This window comes from Rhinolophus ferrumequinum, chromosome 10 (genome assembly GCF_004115265.2).
Source record: "Rhinolophus ferrumequinum isolate MPI-CBG mRhiFer1 chromosome 10, mRhiFer1_v1.p, whole genome shotgun sequence".
Taxonomy (NCBI): Eukaryota; Metazoa; Chordata; class Mammalia; order Chiroptera; family Rhinolophidae; genus Rhinolophus; species Rhinolophus ferrumequinum.
Genome location: NC_046293.1, coordinates 22537580 through 22548189, shown reverse-complemented (window position 1 = coordinate 22548189; position 10610 = coordinate 22537580). Strand labels below are relative to the sequence as shown.

The 10610-nt window shown below is 51.3% G+C and overlaps 1 protein-coding gene across 1 annotated transcript; it reads right to left on the bottom strand.

Moving 5' to 3' along the window:
* Positions 1–5946: 5946 nt before the first annotated feature.
* KCNA5 (potassium voltage-gated channel subfamily A member 5) lies at positions 5947–8759 on the bottom strand. Its single transcript, XM_033116233.1, has one exon. It carries the CDS (start codon positions 8490–8492, stop codon positions 6681–6683), a length of 1812 nt encoding a protein of 603 aa, XP_032972124.1. The 5' UTR covers positions 8493–8759; the 3' UTR covers positions 5947–6680.
* Positions 8760–10610: the final 1851 nt, after the last annotated feature.

The window sequence follows — 10610 nt, the reverse complement described above, 5'->3', positions numbered from 1 at the left end:
GGAGCATGCTTGTGGGGGTCCAAGCCAAGTTCACCATCCAGGTGCGTGTGGAGCTTTCATTCTGAGTTTCTGGGCAATGACAGGCTTTGAACACAGAAGTTGGGCTTTCCCCAACCATACTTTCTTCTTGACCCCACCACATCCCCTCTTAGACTTTTTATTTCCTGTTCCTAGTCTTAGAATAGTTATGAGGAACTACAGGTGTCCAGGGCTTCTTGCCCCCCACCACGCTGCACCCCACCTCTCACCTTTGGGCCTGCCTCAGACCTCAGTCTCAGCCCCAGATTGCTCACGCCTCCTTTTTGACACAGACTCAAAAATCTGCTGGGTCTCCTCATAGTTGGCCAATGAATCAAGAGCACATCAAGGATCTTGGCTTCTTCCCACAAATTAAAAACAAAAAAGATCAGATTCGAACCCATCGCTTGCCATCCAACAGAAATTCGTGTTGTGTTTCCTTTGCTGAGATGATCTCCCTGCATCTGGGTATGCTGCCTGGCATGGCAGGGCCACGCTCCTGCTCCTGGGGCTGAGTGGCCAGGGGTGGAGCTGGGACTGAGAATCCTGCCCGGGGCTCTCCAGGGGGCCTTGGTTTTCCAGGCCACCAGTTCTGCCTGAGATGTCCACCCCTCTGCTTCTTCAGGAAAATATGTGCTCCCTCCTAATACCCCCCAAGCCCCATATCGCTGTCCCCCACTCTGCGCCTCATTTCATGCCTTCTCATGCTTCACTCACACGTTACTCTAACCATGCATCTTTCTGAAGCAGTACATCTCTCCCCCAATTACAACATTGCTCATTCCCCCCGTGGTTCTTACCTCAATTTAAAAATGATCTAGCCTGGTGATAGGGAAAAGGAAACACGCAGGCTTTTAGAACTAAATAGCATTGAAAATAAAACTCATTTCCAAAAAGGGATAAAAAAAAAAATCTAGCAAAATGCTCATTTGCTTACTTGATTGTCGATTCTCTCCAATGGACTGGAAAACCAATCAGGAAAGATCCCTTGCCAGTTATTCCCAGGGCCTAGCATGGTGCCTGCTAATGCTGTAAATAATGCTGTCAAATAAACATTTGTTGAATGAATAGAGGACTGAATAAACGAATGAATGATGAATGAGTGATAGCACTAAAGACACTGGACTAGAAATGTCTCAGTCTCCTCCCTGGACAGCGAGATGCCCGTATCCAGGAGCCCGTTCATCACAGTGCTGCAGCTGCATTGCCTATACAGGCTTGGCATTTGCAGGAAGTGCAGCTTGAATTGAGTAAAATCATGTCAGAGGAGACAGATCAGGGCTTCACAAGCATGGCTGGAGACCCAGGAGGCAGCAGATAAACTGATGTGGCAGGGATGTGCCTCAGGAGGCAGGGTGGGGGCAGCTTACTGAGAACTTGGAGACCTTCATGCAGAAGGAGCAGAGCGGAACACGGAGAAATCCAGCCTAGGAGTCAGGAAAAGCAATGCCAGTCCTAGGTTACTTTCACAGGGGTGTGACCTTGGGTATATCACCTCTTCTCTCTGGGCCTCGGTTTGCTCATCTGTGAAAGGAGCGGGACAGGCAGGATTATTTGTGAGGTTCCTTCCAGCAGAAACACTGCACGGTGCAAAGTTTGACATTAGAAAACAACTGCCAGTTAAGAGGGAAGGTAACGAGCACCTCGCTCTGTCTGGATTCACTCCAGACCGGGCCACACCTCCCCCACCACGCACAGTCCTGGACGCGTGCACGCCATAAGCACTCCGTGTGCACACAGAGGCACGCCAGCCCGGGGCCCATCTCTACTGTCAAAGGAGAGTCATGTGACGAGGGGCGGGGTAGTGCACTCTCAAGGCTCCTTGGTGATGCCATGTCCAGAAAAATACTAAGGGCCAGAAGGAGAAGGCGGCCCATCCTCTAGCAGTCTGGGCCCACTTCCACCAACAGCTCAGGGAAAACCCACTGCCCAGAGTCCTAGGTAGCATTTCCAGTTTGGCGTTTTCTTCCTCCTCCCTAGAAATAGAACCACCTGTCCCATGGCCACTTAGAAAAATCTGATTTTCATGAGGAGGTGGAAGTAAGCTACATCTTTCTAAGAAGTTTGTCCCTGGTCTAGGAAATACCAGCCTGCGATCCCGTCCCCAAGCCAGGGGTTGGCATTTGCAAGAAATGCAAGTTTGGGGCCGGCCAGGTGGCTCAGGCGGTTGGAGCTCCGTGCTCCTAACTCCGAAGGCTGCCGGTTCGATTCCCACATGGGCCAATGGGCTCTCAACCATAAGGTTGCCGGTTCAACTCCTCGAGTCCCTCAAGGGATGGTGGGCTGCGCCCCCTGCAACTAGCAACGGCAACTGGATCTGGAGCTGAGCTGTGCCCTCCACAACTAAGACTGAAAGGACAACAACTTGAAGCTGAATGGCACCGTCCACAACTAAGATTGAAAGGACAATGACTTGGAAAAAAAGTCCTGAAAGTACACACTGTTCCCCAATAAAGTCTTGTTCCCCTTCCCCAATTAAAAAAATAAAATTAAATTGAAAAATCTTAAAAAAAAAAATTAAAAAAAAAAAAAAAGAAATGCAAGTTCAATGGGTTCAAATCAAATCAGGAGTCAGGTCGGGCCCACAGGCGTTACTGGCTGCCCAGGAGGCAGCTTCTGTGTGATTGACAAGCTGATATGACAGGGATGTATAGCTCTCAAGCTAAGGCTGGTCTTGACATTTTCAAATGACTGCCTTTTAAATAGTTATCTAAGTACCTTCAATAACAGCTTCACTTTTGCCTCTTGGCCTACAAAGCCTATATTTACTACCTGGCCCTTTTCAGAACTTTTGCCAACCTCTGTTCTAAACAACTGCTGAGTCCCCTGCCACTGGTAAAATTGGAACTCCTACTGTGGTCCTGGGGAAGGGCTCCAGCTTGTAACTCTGGGCTCCTTCGCCGAATGATGGTGATGGGGGCAGCCATTCTCCTCCAGCCCACTGTTCCCATTTTCCTCATCCCGAATGTCCTCCTCTCTTCCTAGCCACCCATCCAGGTCTCCAGGAGCTTCTCTTTTCTTCTCTATTCCTGCTCACTCTCCCACTCCTGTCTGGTAACACCTCATTTTAGAACCCCCTCTGAGGCATTTGATCACATACTGTCTTGTATGGTTTGTTTTATGCTGATAGCTTCCCCACTGGGACTGGAAGCATATGAAGGCAGGGACCAGGACCTACCATTTGTCCCAGTGTCCCCAGCACACCAAGGAGTGCTGGGCCCAAGTAGCTACTGAGTAGATACTGTGTTTCCCCGAAAATAAGACCTAACCTGAAAATAAGCCCTAGCGTGATTTTTCAGGATGACATTCCTTGAACATCAGCCCTAATGCGTCTTTTGGAGCAAAAATTAATATAAGACCCAGTCTTATTTTCAGGGAAACACGGTATGTGCTGCCGAGGTCCAACTCCAGAGCAGAGCACACGAACTTCACTCAGGGTCACAGTCCACTGTGCACAGGCTGCCACTTCCGGAGAGGACTAGGAACAAGGTGTCCCTGCACCAAGAGAAACCCCTTGCCCCATCTGCTCCAAACCTGAAGTGCTCCTATTGTTAACACTACCATAACTCAAAGCCCAACTCTGTGGAAAGAATCTTCAAGGGTTGCCACTCTGTTTCATTTTTCCCCTCCAGGGAATGGCCCAGGCAGGGCATATCAAGAGCTGGCGCTTTTAAAGCATGTGAAAAAAAACATTTTTTTTCCTGAACCTGTCATTTTTTAGGGTTCAGCGAGCATAGAGGAAGGAGAAAACAAAAGGAGGTAGTGGAAAAGGGGGGCAGATGCTTTGCACTTGAGGAGCTGTCCTTACACGAGTACACAGGCCCAGCACACCTCTCTCTCCGTGTCTCGGCTGCTGAAGCTGGTAGATTATAAAGCCAGAGAGAGCTCCCTGCTCTGTGGGCCAAGAGGCAACATCTGGATAAAAAACTTGGCTGAGGCCACTCGATCTAATCTCAGGAAGGTTAAGGCGGTGGAAAATCAATAACAGCAGAGAAGGGGAGGGTGGGAGGGCAGGAGAGGCCCCTTACCTCAGCAGCCTGAGTAAGAGCCTTGACATTCGGGTTCCTTTCCTACTAATCACACGGACAGGAGAACCGGGGTGAAACAGGCGACAGGAATGAAACAGTGAAGCCTATTTCCAGAACCATAGTAACAGGTGCACTGAGAAGACGGAGAGATTGAAATACTTGCGCTGCCTTGTGGGTGCCCCTCACAATGCCCCAGGACAGATACCACGTCACTGGCCCCCAGGATGGGAAGCTGCAGCAGGGGGGTGGGGTACCCAACTCCAGGGTTCCCTCTAAAACCCCCTTGACCCATTATGTAAACCTGCTTTGCAGTATCCCCTCTTCTTATGCAAAATAGAGAGATTCATTCCCTCTCTCATTTCCTCCACTTCATCCCTGAGGATTTATATAAGCTTGCACCCATTTACTGGACATTTCAAAGGTGCAGGCTGTTCTACTTGGACCAACATCTGTCCGGCACCTGGACACATCTAAGATCTGGGCGTTGCTCTTTGTTTCTTAAGCCTAAAGGAACAGACCGTCAGGTCCAAGGTGGGAATTTCTCTTCTGGCTTTAAGGGAGGGTGAAGCCTGGGACTGGGTGTCCCAGTGCCACACAAAGCCATAGAGGGCTTAGAGGTGAGGCTGTGTGGAGTGGAGCTTTGGCAAGATGCTCTGCTTTTAGGCAGATTGTAAATTATAAATAAATAAAGTGTCTTTGTTCTTCTTCCTTTGCCTCAGCATGTAATGAAAAACAACAGAGCCCTGCCTGCACAATCCTTCTGTTTCTGCCTCAGATTTGCTGCGAACAGTTCCTGCCTGGAAATGACTCCGGCAGTCACAAACCCTGGCTTTTATTATTGTGTCAGTGTCTTATTTAAATCCACAATTCCCAGACATCAATTTAGTAGATCCTCCCTTGCCCCCATGGAGACCTGGATACACCCTTGAACTAGCCACTAAGCTCACTGTTGTTGGGGAGGTGTGACGGTGGGCCACTAGCTCACCCTGGTGAGGATGTGAAACAACCAGTCTTTGGAATATTCAGCAGAAAAAGCAACACCAGGAATTCAGAGCCCTACAGGAACAGCTAATCCCAGAGAGAAATTGCAGCTAGTGTTGTACCTAGGGTGATGTTTTTCCACAACCATCCAGTGAAAAGGAAACAAAGGGATTTGTTCTGAGTTCAGGGATTACTCGGGGCAAGGCTGAGATCTGTAGAAACCAGCCCTTAATGTGGACAAGTAAATCCTTCCATCTGGCCTCTCAGTGCCAGTGTCCGCCGTAAGGCAGTGCCTTTTCCTCTGCACACCACGCTTGGCAGAGAGACTATGGTAAGGTGCTGTTCCCTCCCTCCCTCCACGACTTTCACACCAGGGCTGTGTTTTGTGAACAGCTTGCATGTCTATGAGAATCAGGCTTGTTTCTCAGAGTTGTTGAGAGCCATAGTAAGTGGGGCTGAAAAGCTGCAGACAAAGGAGGGTTCAGAAATCCAGCCCCAGGAGACCACAGCAGGGGTCTGGGGTGGGGGGGTGCGGGGAGGTTGTGGGGGCTGAACCCCCTCTGCCTTTCAGCTCCATCCGCACTCCATGCTGAGTCTAATATCATCAGACAACATGTTGCAGGGGTGTCCAAGCCATCAACAGCCCGAGACAAACAGAATTCACTGCTCCATCTATGAGGCACAGGGAGGGCCCAAGAAAAAGATGCTGATGATCAAATTGTTAGTGTTCCAAGTTTTCTACCCCAGTCAAGGTGGCATTTGCTCTGACTCCAAAACCAGAAACAGCAAGTGACAGACTATTTTTTTTTCAATTTCAAAAAATACAACAGCTGTAGAAAAACTAACACTTGCCTCAACCAAGTAACATTTTATTTCTTGGGGATAAAAATAAAGGAATGAATTATCAGAAGTCTTCCTCCAACATCATTAAAATGTTTTTCAAAGAAAGTTACAAAAATTGTTTAAGGCGCACAGAAAAAACTCAGACTTGCCTTTCTTCCAAAACATTCCCTGCCCTAGATGCAAAGCACCTATACCACATCCCAGAAAAGAGAGAGTCTTACAGACACAGGAACCAGAACAGCTGGGTCTCTGGCTAAAATATTAAGTATCACAGAAAAACATCACAGTAACTTTCTCTTCCATAAATACCACACAAGTCTTCAAAATATCTCCAAAATATCTCCATCTGATGTATAGTACAAAAATCCACTCACCAGCCATAAAAATATTTTCCCCTATACACAAAATATAATCATATGTAAAGCAAATTTGGAACACATGGATGGGGGTGGTTACAAAAATCTCTTGGGATGTAGGCTATTTAAAGTCATTTTTGTTTGGGTTATTCCTTTGCTGGGTATAGGAAACTGGCTACAAATACATCCCTCTCATAGCGCTCACCATTTCAACAGCTCCTGCGTCATGGAATGTGGTATTTTTTTAAAAATAGGCAACTCTTGGTGTCATGGAAAGAAGAGGAAAAATGGGGGGATCCAGGGAGAGCGGGAGGGAGGGAAAGAGTGAAAGGAAGAGGGACATGCTTAGGTTATAGAGTAGGTTTGAAATACTCTGTGGTATGAAGTATATACCCAGGCTCAGGAGGCTTCTGCTGTCCCCACCCCACTGCCACCAGTCTGCCTGGATCCCCCCTCATAAATCTGTTTCCCGGCTGGTGTCCAGGCAAAGGGCATACAAGGACCTGCGCAAGTCCACATTGCTCTTGGCCTTGAGGTTACACTTCTCTAGGGGGCAGCTGCCCCTTCGGGCTCCCTCTGCGTTCTCCAGGGCACCCCCAGCCTTGCAGAAGGAGCCCTTGCTCCAGCTGGCCTTCCGCTGGCCTCTGCTGTCCAGCGCTGGCCCCTGGCTCTGGCTGCCCTGCTCCTCCTTGAGGGTTGCCTGCTCCTCGTGGTCCGTCTCCCGGTGGTAGAAGTAGTTGAAGTTGGAGACAATGACGGGCACCGGCAGGGCGATGGTGAGGACCCCAGCGATGGCACACAGTGAGCCCACGATCTTGCCCCCTACAGTGACCGGCCTCATGTCCCCATAGCCCACTGTGGTCATGGTGACTACTGCCCACCAGAAGGCATCTGGGATGCTGGAGAAGTGGGTCTCCTGGTTGTCCGCCTCTGCGAAGTAGACAGCGCTGGAGAAGAGGATGACTCCGATGAAGAGGAAGAAGATGAGCAGGCCCAGCTCCCGCATGGAGGCCTGCAACGTCTTGCCCAGGATCTGCAGCCCCTTCGAGTGGCGGGAGAGCTTGAAGATGCGGAACACCCGGACCAGGCGGATCACGCGGAGGATGGCCAGGGACATGGCCTGCTGCCCATTCTGGCCACCGCCGCCTCCGCCCCCCGGCTGCTGCTCTGCCAGCTCGGTGCCCAGGGTGATGAAGTAGGGGAAGATGGCCACCACATCGATGATATTCATAATGTTCCGAGAGAACTCTGCCTTGCTGGGGCAGGCAAAGAAACGCACAAGCAGCTCGAAGGTGAACCAGATGACACACGTGGTCTCCACAATGAAGAAGGGGTCAGCCAGGGTCCTAGGCAGCAGAGGTGCCACCGTTGGGCCAGAGGGAGGCGCCACAGCCCCGCTGCCGTTGGCCCCCGGGGCGGGCCAGGAAGGCTGGTGGGGTGCTGGGGGATGGCGGAGCAGCTCGCGTTCATCCCTGAACTCAGGCAAAGTCTCCAAACAGAAGGTGATGATAGAAATGAGAATGACCAAGACCGAAACGATGGCGATGGCTCGTGCGGACCCCGAGCTCTCCGGGTATTCAAAGATAAGCCACATCTGGCGCTGGAATTCATTGCGGGGCAGTGGCTTCTCGTCTTCTTTAATGAAACCCTCATCCTCCCGGAAGCGCTCCATGGCCTCGTCCCCCAGCTGGTAGAAACGGATCTCATCTGCGAAAACGTCCAGGGAGACATTGACGGGCCTCCGCAGCCGGCCCCCGGACTGGTAGTAGTAGAGGATGCCGTCGAAGCTGGGCCGGTTGCGGTCAAAGAAGTACTCGTTCCTCAGGGGGTCAAAGTAGCGCAGGCGCTTGGCCGGGTCCCCTAGGAGGGTGTTGGGGAACTGCGCCAGGGTGCCCAGCTGCGTCTCGAAGCGCAGCCCGGAAATGTTGATGAGGACGCGCTGGTGGTGAAGGGCCCCTGCCCTCAGCACCTGGTCCTCCGCCGTGCCCAGGGCGGGGTCGCCTTCTCCCTCCTGGTCTCCCGGAGGCAGCTGTCTGGAAGGCGGCAGCTCCTGGGGTAGCGATGGCAAAAGCCGCCCTCCCGGGTCCGCGCCCCTCTGTGCGCTGCGCCCCCTCGGCTCCGGTTCTTTGGGTGCATCGCTGTGCCCAACTGTCGGGGGGCACTGGAGCTCTCCCCCTGTGGCCTGCCCACAGCCTGCCCGGGCCTCACCTCCTCCTCTGACGGTCATGGCCCCGCCGTTCTCCAGGGGCACCAGGGCGATCTCCATGGCCCGAGGGCTGGGAGCATGCTGTGCCTCGGTCGACACGCTCCCCCCCCGACCCCGCTCACACCCAGAGGGCGCCTGGCGCGGGGCTCCTCTCCCGCCGTCGGCGGGGCGCACAGTGGAGCAGGTTGGGGTTGCTGGAGCAATCGCCTCGCTGGGTCCTGACGTCAAGAAACCGCTGCCCTGCTCTCTGCCTTTCTCTCTGTTCTGGCAGCCCGTTACCAAGCAGCCAAAAGCCTCCTTCCAGCAGTTGCAACCTTCAGCTGCCCCTCTCAAGCAGCGCGGCAGCGCTTGGCCTCCACCCTGCGCGCTTCCCCGCCTACCCCCCTCCCCTCTTCCTCCTCCTGCGTCCCCCTCACGCCTCCCCTCCTGGTTGTCAGAGACAGCGGGTGCCTCTCTGGAGGGCATAGCTGGGGCCCCAGGCAGGGGAGGGAGAGGGGCTGAGAAGGACGCAGCCCAGCACGGTGGGAGGGAGTGGGGAGGAAGGAGGAACAGGTTGTACCGAGCGCTGAAACTCCTAGGGCAACCAGATGAGAATAGTTCTGGATTTCAGTTCACCTGGGAACCCGCTGAACGCAGAGTGGACTCAAGGGGAAATGAATTGTCTTGGTTTGAACGGATGAGGCTTTGAGCTGAGTCAAAGAGAAGAGACAACAGTCATTTTTATATTTCTCCCGCGGAGGAATAATGGTTCGCTATTCTTTGGGAAGAATTACACAGGGGAAGGGGAGTGGCGGAGCTATGGGCTGTGAAAGACAGATGATAGATAGATAGATAGATAGATAGATAGATAGATAGATAGATAGATAGATAGATAGATAGATAGATAATAGATAGATAGATAGATAGATAGATAGATAGATAGATAGATAGATAGATAGATAGACAGATAGATCTCCAGACCAATGGAGAAGCATCTCTCTTCTCACCTTCCTACAAACCCACCGAAAGGTAACCGGCTGAAACCTTGCAGCGCCCCTGCCCTTACCCTGAGAAAAGCCCTCATTCCCAGTCCAGACAGCCGTGGTCAGCAAGACAGACCCAGCGCTGCAGGAGTCTGGACATTCGCTGCCTGGTTTCATATCCTTGCAAACGCGCAGACACACAATCCCTCTGCCCTCTCCACAAATCCATTTGCAAAAACCTTACCAGGCAAGGGGAGGAGGAATAAAGAGATCGTGATGAGAGCTGTTTCAGCCTGGTGAAGGGAGCTAGCAACTGCCTGGAGATCTGTGTAACGGGTTGGGGTAGGGGTAGTATGAGAGGGAGCCAGGGAGGTTGTGGAATCTCCAGAGCTGGAGAGCTCCCAGGACTACAATAATAACCAATACTTAACTTTGCTTTTATGATGCACCAGGCCCATTCTCAGCACTATACAAATATTCCTACAGCAACCTATTTTGTAAGTACTATTATTCTTAATTTATACATGAGGAAAATGAGACAGAAAGACTGACAACTTGCCCTAGGCCATCCAGGTAGAAAGTGGTGAAGCTGGAATTCAAACCCAAGCAAGCAGAGCTTGGGCCCTTGCTCCCTCCACTCTACTCCTCTGCAGAAACGTGTAACCTCCTTTCCAGATACAAGCACTCTCTCCCCTCAACATAGAGCTTTAGTTCCCTCCTACAGGAGGCAGAATGGCTAAGTCCTGGCTTAGCACACCAGGCTATGGGCCCTGCCTTGCCCCTGCAGGCTTTGAGTGGGCATCTATAGCCAAGGGAAATATCTTTCAAGGCAGGTCTGGCAGGTCCCGACACAGCCTCCAGATATTTGCCGGTTTTAAATGACCATAAAGTCACTGAATTTTTGAATGTCTGATTACTTTTGTTCCTGTATGTTGTTTGGTGTTTATATATGTGGATATTACAGCCCCTTGTCTGTGACCTACACATAGGGGATGTTTTGGAAACTTGGTACCAGGTACACAAGTATTTGTTGAAATAGCAGGGTGTGGACATACAATCTCATGTCAGGGTTGGACAATTATATGTGCACATGACTTTTTAAAGTGTACATGAGGGTGGATGTAAATTTGGCATGGGTAAAAGCTCTCGTTGTGTGTGACTTTGTGCACGCAGTTGGCTGTCCTTGCAGACATGTGTGAGTGAAAATCAGTATGTG